Source organism: Suricata suricatta, chromosome 10, assembly GCF_006229205.1.
Source record: "Suricata suricatta isolate VVHF042 chromosome 10, meerkat_22Aug2017_6uvM2_HiC, whole genome shotgun sequence".
Classification (NCBI taxonomy): Eukaryota; Metazoa; Chordata; class Mammalia; order Carnivora; family Herpestidae; genus Suricata; species Suricata suricatta.
Window position 1 is genome coordinate 16,937,342 of NC_043709.1, and position 15,628 is coordinate 16,952,969.

General features: G+C 44.2%; 1 protein-coding gene across 1 annotated transcript in view; it reads right to left on the reverse strand.

Annotated features, from left to right (window-relative positions):
• Nucleotides 1-15,628, reverse strand: part of TXNRD1 (thioredoxin reductase 1) — a 62,546-nt gene that overhangs the window by 32,214 nt on the left and 14,704 nt on the right. The window contains exons 3-6 of the mRNA XM_029955219.1: nt 8,462-8,584; nt 6,056-6,128; nt 3,568-3,687; nt 407-549 (exon numbers count right to left, since the gene is read on the reverse strand). Of these exons, the coding sequence (XP_029811079.1) occupies nt 407-549; nt 3,568-3,687; nt 6,056-6,128; nt 8,462-8,548 (423 nt within the window). The 5' untranslated portion in view covers nt 8,549-8,584. The remainder of the gene's footprint in view (nt 1-406; nt 550-3,567; nt 3,688-6,055; nt 6,129-8,461; nt 8,585-15,628) is intronic.

Genomic DNA, 15,628 nt, shown 5'->3' on the forward strand with positions numbered 1-15,628 from the left:
TAAATTTTTTCTCTGCCTTTACTTGTTGCCTACAAAGAAACCAAGTGCCAACTTTTAATAAGCTATGATTCATTAGAACTGAAGCTGCAGTTAACGAAGGCCACCCACCACATTATCCACTTTGGTCCTCGGAACGATCTGGTAATTCAGGACGTTAGTAAGCGGCGGAGCCGCGACTCAAATCCAGGTCAGCGGGCCCCGAGTCCGGTGTTCTTGCCCTACCACAACCACACGGAAAAGGCCCCTAAGAAGATGTGTCTGCAAAACCACCAACCTGGGCAGTTTGGGTCATGGTGGCTTTTACTTTTATCGAGACAATCACTTTCTCTATTCCTCCCCTAACCCCCCAAAAAACTTTAAAACACAAACAGACATTAGCTCCTCAGGCTGTCACACAGTTCATTACCTTAATCCTATGAGGACCTACAAACTGTCCGTACGCATTCTCATAGGCGACTTTCTTCTCCCGCAGAGAGACCCGGTAGCCCCAGTTCAGGGAGCCGATGTAATTCTGCACAGCTTCCGTCATTTTATCCCAGTCGTGTTTAACTGAAAGTAAGAACACAAGAAAATAGACAAAACGCGTTTGGCTTTTCAGTTGCCTGGCAAAGATCACCCCTCAGTAACTGCATGGAATGCAAAGGGCAGACCTTTTCGTTTCAAAGAGCAGGGCCTTCACTTCCAACACATAACCGTCGTTTTGGGCTCAAATATGCTTTCCTTTTTAGAAAACTAACATACACTTACATAATGCCAGGCTTCCTGGAAAATCCTAAAATAACCATGCATAATAACTAAAATAACCAAAATAACCATGCATAATCCTTTTTACTTCTTTAGAAATGAACAGGAATTTTACTTTGACTGGGAATATGACTGCGGGGTAGTGAGGAGTGGTACAGCCTCGAGGGTTCTACACCCAGAACATTCGCCAAGGGATCCTCATGTAGCCAAGCCTGGAGTCACTAAACTGGGAACAGTGTCTAGACCAGAGGCTGGCAGACAAAGGCAAATTGAGGCCCCCCCCAGCCACAGGTAGCCCACCACCTTTTTTACAAACCAGTTTACTGAAGTACACCCATGCCCACCTGTTTCCATGTTGGCTAGGGCTTCTTCTGTGCCACAGTGGCAGAGCTGAGTGGCTGTGACCGATCAGCCTATGAAACCTAAAATATTTACCGTCTGGCCCTTTAGAAAACAAGTTTGTTGACCCTTGCTCTAGACAAAGAACCTTAAGAATCTGTCTCACAGCTTCCAAATCCCTACACCTCACCAAAGACAGGAAGATTTTTAAATTCTATTATAATATGAATCATTTGAGTCAGGCACAAATGCATAAAAATCAATCATTCATTCATTAATACTTTATGAATGACTAGGGAAAAAATCAGGACGCATATAAAATATACTCCAGTGGCAGGATGAAGACAGATTCTAGGAAAGCTGTGGTTTAGAAGGAAGGAAAAGCGAACCAACGTATCCTGAAAGACTGTCATGGAAGCGAGGAGTCTGAGGCTTGGACTCAGGGGTAAGCAGCCTGACCACCCAGGAAGCGGTGAACTAAGCTACGAGGAACAACGGCCAGCCTCTGGAACTGGGGATGACAGCACAAAAACTAGTTTGTGGCCTCCTAGAGAGCAATCACCAGTGTTCATTTCACACAACCATTACATGTTAGACTGAGAGATCAAGTCAACGTGAAAGGACAGTGACTGCAGAAGCCACCGTGGTGGCACCACAGAGGAACTAGATGCTGGGGGACGGGGCACTGCCAACCTGCCCATAAGGCCTTCACTTAACACCAGAAAAAAGATGACAGGATTCACTTCTGCTTTCTCCGCCAGGAAGGGAATGGAATAGTAACTGCGACAATCTTGTTTTCTTTGTAATGACAACGGGATCCTAAAACTTCTCAAATACTTAATGTTTAAAAGGCAGATTCAATTCTTAAACACAGGGGAACTCAAATTCATAAATCTAAAATATACAAAGCAAACAAATCTTCCAAAAAGGACCAATGCATTCAGTTTACATGACTGAGCTCTATGTTTTTTGTTTGTTTGGGTTTTTTTTTTTTAAAAGCCTGAGGCTTTCTCTGCACGTTCTCAGGTCAGAGCGACAGGAAAAGGGCGGACGGCAGGGAGTCCCGGATGTGCCGCCCCCGTCACAGGCTCTGCTGCCTGGTCCAGCCCTTCTCCTTCACCGTGACGGAGCTATCTGCAGCGCCAGAGAAGACAACCTTCCCAAACAAGCACTGGTTTTGGTCAAGGACATGAGATTAGAGAGATTTCTATTCAAAAAATGTAAAATAAGCCTTCGCACTTCATCAGTGGGAACGGGGATCAGCAGCCTCTAGGGGTTTCCCAGCTGAAAAATAAACCTCCAAGTTTCTTTCTTGCTCTAAGATCGAATGACATACAGTAACGTTTGTTTAACTCCACTGTATTCCTCACCACAACCATTTGCAGAGGAGGGAGGCGATTCACTGCTGCCCCGGGGGAGACTCGCAGAGGCCGCCCCCACCAAGCCCAGCTCTGGGGCTTTCCGCTGGGCCACCGCACAGGTGTCAAGGCTTCATGAGAAAAACTGAAGGTAACAGAATAAACAAACCAAGAGGTTTCCATTTCCATTATGGCCCCAACATAAAAAACTTTTAAAGTAACGGATTTTCTAAGATTCCAGATTTGAAAAAGAAGTGCTGTTGATTTTAAACAGGGAGGAAACGCATCAAACAAAGGAAGCATGACTAATTTGAGTAGGAGTAAAATTTTTCAAAGCATGTATTTATGCCTTATTTTAAAAAATATTTAGTAAACTATTAACTAAAACTCAGAAAAATATATAAAATAATTTGCCCTAGCAAACGACCCATACCCTGCAGATCTCAAAACTAGTATCAGACAAGGTTAGAGTTCCCCTCTTCAAGGACACAGTGACCGATGTCATTTAACTATGAGGCTGTGCCAACCTCATTTGATTCTTCTACCAGGTAATACAACCTACTTTCTCAAGGCGACAAATTCCTCAATTTCCAGGGTTGCCAGGGTACTCTACAAGTTTTATTCAAAGATTAACCACCCCGTTCCCAACAAATAAAGAGTCTCTCTGCCCCCAAAATACCAGCTCATACATGGATTTCTTTGGACAGAGAAAAACGAAACAGCTTCAAAGGAAAGCAAATAAATTTGCACTCCCTCATGAAACTCTACATAACTATAAGTTACTTGAGGGGCACCTGGCTGGCTCAGCTGATAGAGCAAATGACCCTTGCTCTCGGGGTCGTGAGTTCGAGCCCCATGCTGGGTAGAGGAGATTACTTTTAAAAAAACAGGAATAATAAAAAATAACTTATCTGAAAAAATTCTAGTTTTCTATTACAGAAAGATACTCCAAGTGCAGTACCCATTCTGAGCAGCTATGTGACACAAAGTAATTGCAGTAATTTTATACATAAAAACTGCAGGCAATAAAAACTTCCAGGTTATTCTCGAGCTCGTAAAACGGGATGCTGCGCCCAAGACCACAGCTCACGCCCCTCAAAACCGCGAGCGGCCTCTCCCGCCGTACCGGACTCCTCGATCTTCCAGCCGTAGTTTCGAGAGTCTTGCACGGCTTGTCCTAACAAAGCTGCCTGGTGCATCAGTTTTTTAGGTATGCAACCCACATTCACACAGGTTCCTCCGAGACCTGCAACGGCATCGAGAAATCGGTTTACACTCGGTTTCACGATCCTTGATAGGAAAAGGTCATTAATCATTACACCATGCTATGAAAGATCATTATGTATTTGCCTAACGCAGCCCAAAACTGTCTATGCGAGTTCATTCCCAAGCCTCCTGGCATTTCTGAGCCCAGGGAGCCTTATGTATTAAACATGGTGACATCGCCCTGAAACAAATGAAAAATGAGATTTTCACAATTTCCACACATTCCAGAAATTCAAAATTAACGGACTGCTCATAAGGATGCCAGAAATTGAAATTTTACTTTGCGCACACTCCTATAGTTGCCACCACACCTCTGAACAGAACCAAGTGGTGAAGGGGCTGTTCAGCTGGCCACGGTGGGCCGCGGTCTGGGACCACAGTGAGATCCGGTGCACGCGAGCATGTTTCTTAAGGTGGTGGTCCACAGCTTACAAGTCTCACAAAAGGATTCACGACCAGAACAAAACAAACAAAAGGTTTGGCATCTCTGAGCTTAAGCAGAGATTAGAACGACACACAGGCAGGCAGGCCTGAGATTGCAAGTGGGCGGTAGATGTGACAGCTCAGGACACAGAAGCCTTCGGGCGGAGAATGCTTCCAGACTCCGGAATGCAACTTCCCCAGACCAGCAAGAGAATAGTGCCTGGGGCGCCTGGGTGGCTCAGCAGGTCAAGCTTCCGACTTCCGCTCAGGTCAGGATCTCAGAGTTCAAGCCCTGCGTAGGGCTCCGTGCTGACAATGGGGAGTCTGCTTGGGATACTCTCTCCCTCTCTATCCCTCCCTCCCCTCTCAAAATAAATGAACTTTAAAAAAAAATGGGGCACGTGAGTGGCTCAGTTGGTTAAAGAGTCCAACCTCAGCTCAGGTCATGATCTCACAGTTTGTGGGTTCAAGCCCCGCGTCAGGCTCTGAGCTGACAGCCCAGAGCCTGGAGCCTGCTTCAGATTCTGTGTCTCCCTCTCTCTCTGCCCCTCCCCAACTTGTGCTCTGTCTCTTTCTGTCCCTCAAAAATGAACGTTAAAATTTTTTTTAAAGAATCGTGCTTGACACAACACTGACACCTAAAAAATATTTGCTGAGTGGATGAATTAGAAACTGAGACACTCTCTTATCCAAAGTGTCTGCTTCTTGCCTCCTAATCAGAACAGCTAAGTTACCTAGGTAAAATTTATGTATCCTCTCAGTCCCATTCTCAAAGGCTTCCTAACGTGCTTCGATTAGGTTCAATTCCTCATCTTGGCCTATGAGGACCTGCACAGGCTGACCCCTGCCTTCCTCTCCAATCTTACCTCCAGCTCGCATCAGCCATGCTACCACCATGCAGGACTCCTACCTGCCTCAGGGCCTTTGTATGTACTATCCTGTGAGAGAGAGACCGAGAAACGTCCCCTGGAAGGTTCTTCCTCAGCTTCTGCCATAGCTGGTGCATTCTGATTCTTCTGGCCTCATCTAAAGGCCTCCCCTTCAGAGGCCTTCCCTGATGATCTTCTCAAAGTTAAACTCGTTCCTCTACCCAGTTCCTCTCTATCCCACCATATAATTTTTTTAGTACCACTTAGCATAATGTGTAAAGTGCTTGCTTATCTTTGGTCTCCCCACCACCATATAAACTCCACAAGGACAGGAGTTTCAGGTCTGCCGTCCCCACTGCTACACTCTCCAATGCCCTGGTTCATAAGAAGTGTTCAATTGATATCTGCGGAATCGAATACAGAACACTTATCCACCAAGACTCAGAAATAGCACAGGCTATCCAGTGAGATAGCTGATGCCAGTTTTTGTGGAATGTATGAACTGGTTTGAAAACAGAAATCCACAGCTAAGTGTTTAAACTTCCTGTTCTGGGGCACCTGGGTGGCTCAGTCGGTTGAGCGTCCGGCTTTGGCTCAGGTCATGATCTCAAGGTTTGTGGGTTCGAGCCCCGCGTCGGGCTCTGTGCTGACAGCTCAGAGCCTGGAACCTGCTTCAGATTCTGTGTCTCCCCCTCTCTCTGACCCTTCCCTGCTGACGCTGTCTCTCTCTGTCTCTCAAAACAAAAAAAAATTTAAAAACAACATAAACTTCCCATTATTAAGCCCATACGTTGTACAAAGTGACTCAAATCTTCAGTTTTAAATCCTCATAACAGCTGTGCACAAGCTTCTGCATTATCTTGACTTTGCCCGAAACTCTAACTTTTCAACATTTAACTGGCATCCATTTTAACTTAGCACAATTGAAAGAAGTAGATGTGTTTTTGTTTTTTTTAACTTAACTTTTAAATGTTTAGTTGGGTTTTATGAGCCATTGAAACACATGCCAGGCAAAAACCTTCTACAAATTCACTTCTAAAATACTTTAAAGCTTACCCCATCTAGTTCCACGGGGGGTTGGAGTGACAAAATCCAGGACCAGTATCTTCTTGTTGTATTTGGCTGCCTCCTAGAAAATGAAAGGATTAAAATGAACCGGAAAGGTGAACATGACAGACTGGAACAGGCTGTTAAAAATCCAAGCTACTGTTATTAAATATAGTGCCCAGGGCATAATCAGTGATTACTTTCTGGAATTTCATATGCTGTACCAAGATGATTAATGAGACTCCAAGATAAAAATTAAGCAAAACTGAGACAGTCACAAGGGTAGTTTTAAAGAATATATGGAATACAGTTGTAAAATCATCACCAGAACTCACCGGAATCCTCGTCCATAATTCCACGCTAACAGTAACACTTTAAGCAATAATCTGAAGAATCTATGGTCTTTTCTAAGCAGGCAGGTGAATAGCCAGTAAAAAAGATTTATGACAGTCTACAACCCTTGATTCAATCTGCCTCCTGTTAGTATTTTTGAAAGTATTTTAAAATTTATCTAATTTGGCATCTAGGCAGAACACTGGAAAAGTTTTTCTTCCAAAATTGTCCGATTTCCTAAAATTTCATGTGAAGAGCCAGGGGAGAGTTGATGGCATCTATAAGCTTTCCAAATCGATTTTAGGGGAAGGAGGACAATAGTCAGAAGTTCACTTTGCAGAGTATCCTGTATCTTCCTCAGAGAGTAAGTTTTGTGTATTACAACTAGAACCTGCAAAGGCTACTTGAAAGGACTGAGTCTATGTGTCCTTTAAAACCAGCAGAGCTTGGGGCGCCTGGGGGCTCAGTCGGTTCGGGTAAGCATCCAGTCGCACTTGGACTCGGTGTCTCCCTCTCTGCTTTTCCTCCACTCAAGCTCTACTGTTCTCGCCCTCAAATAAAACCCACCAGAACCAGAGTAAACTACATCCCGCATGACTCCTGAGTCATTTATAGCAAAGTACGGCTGGAGGCCAGATACTGGACTGCTCCCGACTTGGGCAGCTTCATCTGAATCTACCCTTACTGACCCACAGGCTACACCTTTTAAAACCACCTCATCTTTTATTTAAAAAAAATTTTTTTTAATGTTTATTTCTTTTTGAGAGAGAGACAGAGACAGAGAGCGAATGGGGGAGGTGCAGAAAGGGAGACACAGAATCCAAAGCAAGCTCCAGGCTCCGAGCTGTCAGACACAGCCCTAATGAGGGGCTTAAACTCACAAACTGTGAGATCATGACCTGAACTGAAGTCGGACATTTAACCGGCTGAGCCACCCAGGCGCCCCACCATCTCATCTTTTAAAAGTACCTGGGGAGGGGAGGGGGGCGCCTGGGTGGCTCAGTCACTTGAGCATCTAACTCTTGATTTCAGCTCAGATCATGATCTCTCAGCTTATGGGAAGGAGCCCCACATTGGGCTCTGGGCTGAGAGTCCAAAACCTACTTGGGATTCTCTCTCTCTCTCTCTCTCTCTCTCTCCCTCTCTCTCCCCGCTCGCCCTCTGTGCAACCCCCCCTCTCACCCCAACATGTGCACACGCACACACACACGTATGCAATGCTCTCTCTCAAAATGAATAAACTTAAAAAAAATAAAAGTACCTGTTGGGGAAGGATGACAGGCCCAAGGACCCTTGGCCCCTCACCCATGGAAAATGTATCTTAATTTAGGGCCAGGAACTCATTCCTTAACCTTCCTTATTTATACATCCTCTACCCCATTACCCCCAGACCAGAGTTAGTGGGTATTCTCTTATTTCACTTCTTATACAAAGGAGGAACACATTTTCCTCTTTTTTTAAGTGTATTTATTTTTGAGAGATGGAGACAGAGTATGAGTGGGGGAGAAGCAGAGAGAGGGGAAAGAGAATCTGAAGCAGGCCCCAGGCTCTGAGCTGACAACACAGAGCTTGATGCGGGGCTTGAACTCACAAACCTCGAGATCAGATGCTTAACCAACTGAGCCACCCAGGCGCCCCAGAAGGCAAGCGTTTTTAATGATTAAGTTTAAGAAATCCAACTGGCTCTCCATTTTCCTACTGGATAGGAGGGCTTGTGAACAGGGAAATTATCAAAGTAAAAAAACCTAATATCCGCATGTATAAAGAATAAGAAATATACTTATTTTATTTCAAGCCATTTCTACACCATACCTTTATCATCTTTGAAAAATCAGCCAAACTTAAAATGAATGGAAATGTGTCCCAAAACACTGGGCACAGTACTGTCATGTAGAAGTGCTCCCATAAAGAAGACACAGTCCAACCTGGAAAAATGATTTCTAAACGCTTTATAGACACGTCCTGCCCGAGCTAAAGTGCCGAATGTCACAAGAGGGCTCAAGCCACCTCCAGGGAGAGCCGGCGGAAGGCGCTCAGGAGCGGACCTCCCCCATCGCCCGCACACCACACAAGGAGGCTTGCCTTCGCCGCCGCCAGGCCTCCCGAGCCGCCTCCGACGATGATGAGGTCATAGTCATAGGACTCAGGAAGATCCTCCGAGCCGTTCATTTTTAGGAGCTTTTGAAGTCTGCCCTCCTGATAAGCCTAAAGAAAAGGAAGAGGAACTAATTTAACTTCGAAGCAGGAGGTCTGAAAAGCTCTGTGAAAAAACCTTTCTCTGAAAAAAAGCAAAAGAAATATTCACAGGAAAACTGTTGTTTAACTTCCGTTACAGCACACAAGCAGAACACGTTCAGCCCTCTTTTCAAGCGGTGATCGATAATTTGCGTTGTTAGGGCTGTCCTAACTCCTTTCCGCATCACAGATAGCTAACCGTGAAATGTTCGTGTAGTACTTCTACGTGTTAGATCCTGACATTCCAACAAAATCAACTTTATCCTAAATTAAGTATGATCATCATCCTTTCCTAGAATTATTATACTAGGTTTTAAATTTGGTTTTTAAAATATTTGTACTGTAAGTATTTAACGAAACCATGAATAACCATTTGGTAGTGATCTTTATTTTCTAGGCAAAGGTACAGTAATAAGTGGGCTAGGTTGTCAGATTAAGATAGGAACCTGGTAGGGGCGCCTAGATGGCTCAGTCGGTTGAGCATCCGACTTCGGCTCAGGTCATGATCTCACAGTTCTGGAGTCTGAGCCCCACATCGGGCTCACTGCTGTCAGCCTGTCAGTGCAGAGCCTGCTTCAGATCCTCTGTCCCCCTCTCTCTGCCTCTCTCCCACTTGTGCTCTCTCAAAAAATATTTTTAAAAATACATATAGGGGCCTGGTAAATAGCAACTGAAACAGATTAGCCAAATAGTGAAGATTTTTCTACACTGCTCAGGTAAAAATCAGAACAAAATCATTGACATTTACCTACATGAAAAGTTAAATGTAAAAGTTCCTGCTTTTCCAAGGCATTTTATTTATTTATTTTTAGTGTTTATTTTCAAGGGAAAGAGAGAGCATGCACAAGGTGGGGGTTGGGGCAGAGGGAGACGGAGACATGGAATCAGGAGCAGGCTCCAAGCTCTGAGCGGGTCAGCACAGAGCCTGACGCATGGTGTGAACTCACGAGCTGAGCCGTGAGTCAGCTGGATGCTTAACTGCCTGGGCCTCCAAGACACTGTATATAAGCAAAGAAATAAAAAGTGGGGGAGGGTGTGGGAAGCTAAATAAGCATGACTCTGTAAAACTTTTTTTCGGGGCGCCTGGGTGGCTCAGTCGGTTAAGCCTCCGACATCGGCTCAGGTCAGATCTCACATTCGTGGGTTCGAGGCCCGCGTCAGGCTCTGTGCTAACAGCTAGCTCAGAACCTGGAGCCTGTTTCCGGTTCTGTGTCTCCTTCTCTGTCTGCACCTCCCCTTCTCATGCTCTCTCTCTGCATCAAAAATAAATAAAACGTTAAAAAATTAAAAAAAAAAACAACTTTTTTTCTAAGTACACATTTTTTTAAACGTATTTTTTTAGTTTAAGTAATCTCTCCACCCAACATGGGGCTCTAACAACCCTGAGATCAAGAGTCACATGCTTTACCCACTGGGCCAGCCAGGCGCCCCTAAAGCTATGGCTTTAACCCACCTACGCACGAGGCCTCCTATATTAGTTTCTATGTACTTGGCACATAACAGACTTTATAATATAAATATTACAGACTTTTCATTTTAAAAACCATTTCATTCCACTAATTTTACACACATTAGTTACATTTCATATTAGCCTGTAACACTGTTTTGGTGATTTTTTTTAGGAGGCTTCACTACTATAAAAGGGCTTGAACTCATGACCCTGAGATCCAGCCCTGAGCTGAGATCAAGAGTTGGATGCTTAACCAATGGACCAACAGAGCCAAGCAGGTGCCTCCTGTTTCAGTGGTATTTTTAATATTAGCTTTTATTAAAACAAAAATGTGTGCTAAATGTTATACCAGCACTGAAAAAGTGTTCTTAAAAGCCAAGTTTTACTCCTAGTAACTGATAAAAGTGCCCAGACTTACCAGCCCAGACTCCACATTTTTCTCCTGCCTACCAGCAGCTGCGGGAGGCGAAGGGCAGAGCTTAGGGTCAGTGCAGCAGGATGCAGGGGACGCAGGAGGGGGTGCAGTGGAGGAAGGGGCAGGAAGAGGGGCGGCACCTCGGCTGCCCCGTGGCAGCGTGGCAGGTGGCCCTAGGACGGCAGGGAGAACACGGGGGTACCAGCAACCACAGGGACAAGACGGCGTCAACCTGACCGTCTGTACAAAAGGCCTAAGGTGAGAGGCCGGTAAACACAGCCAGTATTCACCGACTGGCATGGTGGCAGAGGCTCCTCCTTCAACACAGGGCACTGTGGGGGGAAAACAAGTTGGTAACAACAGCCACTCAGATCACGGGATCAACAGAAGCTTCGGGCAACGAGCATTCCTCTTAGCTGGTCTCCAGGAGCACAGGCTGACTGACTCGCTGGCTTAAAAGAATGAAAGAATAAATGCAGCTAGATGTCCTTTTGGAAAAAATAACCTATTACCATTTTTAATCTCGGCCTCAATTTTATCTGCAAGTACCCAACACAGACAGTGCCAGAAGGCCGGCACTGGCTGTCTACACGAAAACTATCCATTTCATAACCGCCCCACCAGCATTATCTATGAGAACAAAAGAAAGAAAATGCACTGTCATGCTGAAAAGCCACCAATGTATAATCCGTTCTGTCCTGAAATTCCGGATCACACCTGATTCGCACGCAAGCTTGAAATCAAACTGTACCAACGAGAGCACAGATTTTACTAAGAAAACTAAGCAAGACTGAACACTTTTAAGTACAAAAGTAATAAGACACAGGCAACTAAAGCAGTCCGCTGACCCCAGAACTAAACATGGTGTTTTAAACTTTTAATCTGACTTAAAACTGAAATTGCTATCCTTAAGGCCCAAGTTAAGTGGTTTGCCACCTAAAATATAAACAAGATAGACAGTAGCATACAGCTCCCCCAGTGTCAAGGAGCCCGTAGAGGGATAAGGAGAAAAATCCCCCCTCCCACATTCTCTCCCAATTATGACTGTTAGAAATGGTGGCCGCTGACTCTAGTACCTGATAAAGAACAAGAATTCTCAAACTTTTTAGTCTCAGGATCCCTTTACAACCTTAGGACTCCAAAGAGCTTTGGTTTATGCAAGGTTTATTTATCAATTTTAGTGTATTAGAAATTAAAACCAAGAAATGTTAATATTAAAATAGTTTAGGGGCGCCTGGGTGGCTCAGTCGGTTAAGCATCCAACTTCGGATCAGGTCTTGATCTCTCAGTCTGGGATTTAGGGCCCCGCATCGGGCTTTGTTCTGACAGCTCAAAGCCTGGAGCCTGCTTCAGATTCCGCGTCTCCCTCTCTTTCTGTTCCTCCCCTACTCGTGCTCTCTCTCTCAAAAATAAATAAAGATTTTTTTTAAAAGATTCTTTAATAAAAAAAGAAGTTGCACTGGCAACTTTGAAAATGGAGGAAGACACTGTAAATCAAGGAATACAGGTGACCTCTGAAACTGACAAGAAAACAGATTCTCCCCTCAGAGCCTCAGCAGAACCAGCCTTGCTGACACCTTGCTTTTGGCCCAGAAAAACAGGTATGAGACTTTCAACCTCTAGAACCATAAGATAACAAGTTTTCTGTTGTTTTAAGCCACTAAAAGTTTGGTGATTTGTTACAGCCGCAATAGGACACCAACACACCCTCTAAAATATAAATTCCCTAAGAGAAGGTCAATTTCCTGTCCACCACTTTTCCCCCAGTCCCTAGAACAGTCTCTGGTACAGCGAACACTCAAACGATTGCTGAGTGAATAAGTAACGAGTACCAATTCCAATCACTTGATAATGGATCCCCCAAGGCAAAGGCAAAAGCATAAGGAAGTCCTATCTAGACTTAAAGTGCATGCACGAACCATGACAGAGACGTCACCCCCAAAGGAGGGGACAGCACAGAATTTCTGACCCTAAGAGTGAGGCCCTAATATGAGGGCTCACTCCTAAGCCAGACACTGTGCTAACACTTTGTATATATTATCCCATCGAATCCTCACAACAGCCTTCCAATATGCTCATCTCATAAACAACAATATAGAGGCCCTCAGAGATGAAGAAACCTGCCCGATGAATTAAGAACTGCACCCACAGGGCACCCGGGTGGCTCAGTCAGTTAAGCGTCTGACTTCGGCTCAGGTCATGATCTCTCAGTTTGTGGGTTCGAGCCCCACGTCAGGCTCTGTGCTGACAGCTCAGAGCCTGAAGCCTATTTCAGATTCTGTCTCTCCCTCTCTCTCTGCCCCTCCCCCATTCATGCTCTGTCTCTCTCAAAAATAAATAAAACAAAAATTAAAAAAGAAAAAGAATTGTGCCCAGGAGTAAATGATGACAAAGTTCTTTCTTTTCTCACTATACCCATACCCAGGAATTCACATTTCAAAGTACAGCTAACCCTCCAACAATATGGGTTTGAAATGCAGTCCACTTACATGTGAACTTTTGAAAAAATACAGTATTATAAATGTACTTCTCTTCTTCTCAGAATTATGATTTTCCTATTTCCTCTAGCTTTATTATAAGAATATAGTATATAAAACACGTAACATACAAAATCTGGTTTAATTGACTGTTAACAGTAAAGCTTCTGGTCAACAGCAGGCTATTAGTAGTTAAGTTTTGGGGAGTCAAAGTTATACTTGAATTTTTTACTGTGCAGGGGGGATGGTGTCCCTAACCCCCCTCATTGTTTAAGGGTCAACTGTACTTGTCACATACATTTTCTAATTGTATCCTTACTATAAACTTAAGAGATAGGTGTTATTCACATTTAGCAAATCAAAATCCTATGATTTATAGGTTCAATAATTTGCCCAAAGTCTCTACCTGGAATGTTAAATCAAGATTTGATTCCAGGTGCACTGATCAGAAAATGACTGTTACACAACAAAGTTCTAGTTAAGAATTCTTTCTGGGGGCGCCTGGGTGGCTCAGTCGGTTAAGCCTCCGACTTTGGCTCAGGTCAGATCTCATGTTCGTGGGTTCGAGCCCCGTGTCGAGCTCTGTGCTGACAGCTAGCTCAGAGCCTGGAGCCTGCTTCCGGTTCTGTGTCTCTTCTCTCTACTCCTCCGGCTCTCATGCTCTGTCTCTCTCTGAATCAAAAATAAATAAAACATTAAAAAAAAAGAATTCTTTCTGTAATATTCTCCTAAATTTCAGTTGATTTCATTGAACTTGTGAAATTTAAGCCCCTCTAATTATATTCCTGGGAAACCAGCAGATCTGCAGTTTGCCTCACACGTAATCTTTGTAATTACCCGTCAATTCTTTTTTTTTCTTCAAGGTAAGCTGTCACTTTGATTGCAAAGCAATGTGACAACTAAGGTGTCACAGTAAAAATAGAAACAAGGGGTCATGATTTAGATTTTAAAAGCTGTTAACTTTATTTTTTTATTAAACAAATTTTTTTGTTGTTTTTATTTATTTTTGAAACAGAGAGAGACAAAGAACGAGTCGGGGAGAGGCAGAGAGAGAGGGAGACACAGAATCTGAAACAGGCTCCAGGTTCTGAGCTGTCAGCACAGAACTCGATGTGGGGCTCCAATCCACGAACCATGAGATCATGACCTGAGTCGAAGTCGGACACTTAACCAACTGAGCCACCCAGGCGCCGAGAAGGCCCCAAAAATTACCTTTCCCCCAAATCTGTACCTTCTCTATTAATGCGTTTAGTTAAGTCTCCAGTACTCCGTAAAGACACTGGGCGTTTAACTGAGCAATCCAGTGATAAGTTAAAAAAAAACAAAAACAAAACAAAAAACGAGGCAGAATCCTCTTGCTCCTAAGACTTCTTTACCTCTAATGGCAAATCTCTGGAAAACCCAAGGAACCTGGCTGCCATACACAGGCTAAAATGAGGATCAGCGAAACCAAATAAAACTTCCATGACTGCTAAATAAATCAAAGGGTGGCAGACACCAGGAAGGTTAGCATTCCTTCATGAAAAAGTAGAAAGAGGGGCACCTGGGTGGCTCAGTCAGTTAAGCACCCAACTTGATTTTGGCTCAGGTCATGATGTTTGAGCTCTGCATTGGGACTCAGTGTGGAGCCTGCTTGAGATTCTTGTTCTCTTCCTCTCTCTCTCTTCCCCTCCCCTGCATTCCCATGCTCCCAATCTCTCAAAATAAATAACTTTAAAGGGGGGTTGGGGGGAGAATGGCTACTTTTTAAATTTTCTTAATGTTAAGAGAGAGAGCATGCAAGCACAGGTGGGCACAGGGCAGAGAACAGGAGACATAGAATCCAAAGCAGGCTCCAGGCTCTGAACTGTCAGCACAGAGCCCAACGGAGGGCTCAGACTCACAAACCGTGAGATCATGACCTGAGCCGAAGTCAGATGTTTAGCCAACTGAGCCACCCAGGTGCCCCAGGAATGGCTACTTTAGAAAACAACTGAACAAGTTTCATGAGAATTTTCTATTTTGGCCAAAAACCTCAACTATTACTGAAGAATCTGCGCCCAACACACATTAGGATCACTCCTGTCGATCTTGATGTCATTTATTTAGTCTTTAGACTTCCTTTCCCGGTACCACACAAGACTCAGTAGCAAAGTTTATTGTTACTTGTATGCAAGACAGATACTTACCAACTTGCCCAATAATGCCGAGTGGCAAAACCCACTACCAAAGATTAAGTTCCTATAGGGATGAAAAACAGCAGCCTAGGTAGTTAAGTGCCGACTCATGGTTCTGGCTCAGGTCATGATCTCAGTTCATGAGTTCAAGCCCCAAGAGCTCTGTGCTAACAGCTTGAAGCCTACTTCCAATTCTGACTGCCTGAACCCTGCACATAGTCTCTCTCAAAATAAACTTCATTTTTTAATGTCTACTTTTTTTTTTTTTTAAGAGAGAAAGCGTGAGTGGGGGAGGGACAGAGACGGGGGACAAAGGATCTGAAGTGGACCCTGCGCTGACAGCAGCAAGCCAGATGCAGGGCTCCAACTCATGAAAAGTGAGAGCATGACCTGAGCTGACACTCAACCGACAGAGACATCAAGGTGCCCCAAATAAATGAACCTAAAAACAAAAAAACAGTCCATAGAGCAAGCGAGTGACTCTTGATCTCTAAGTCCTAAATTCCAGCCCCACAT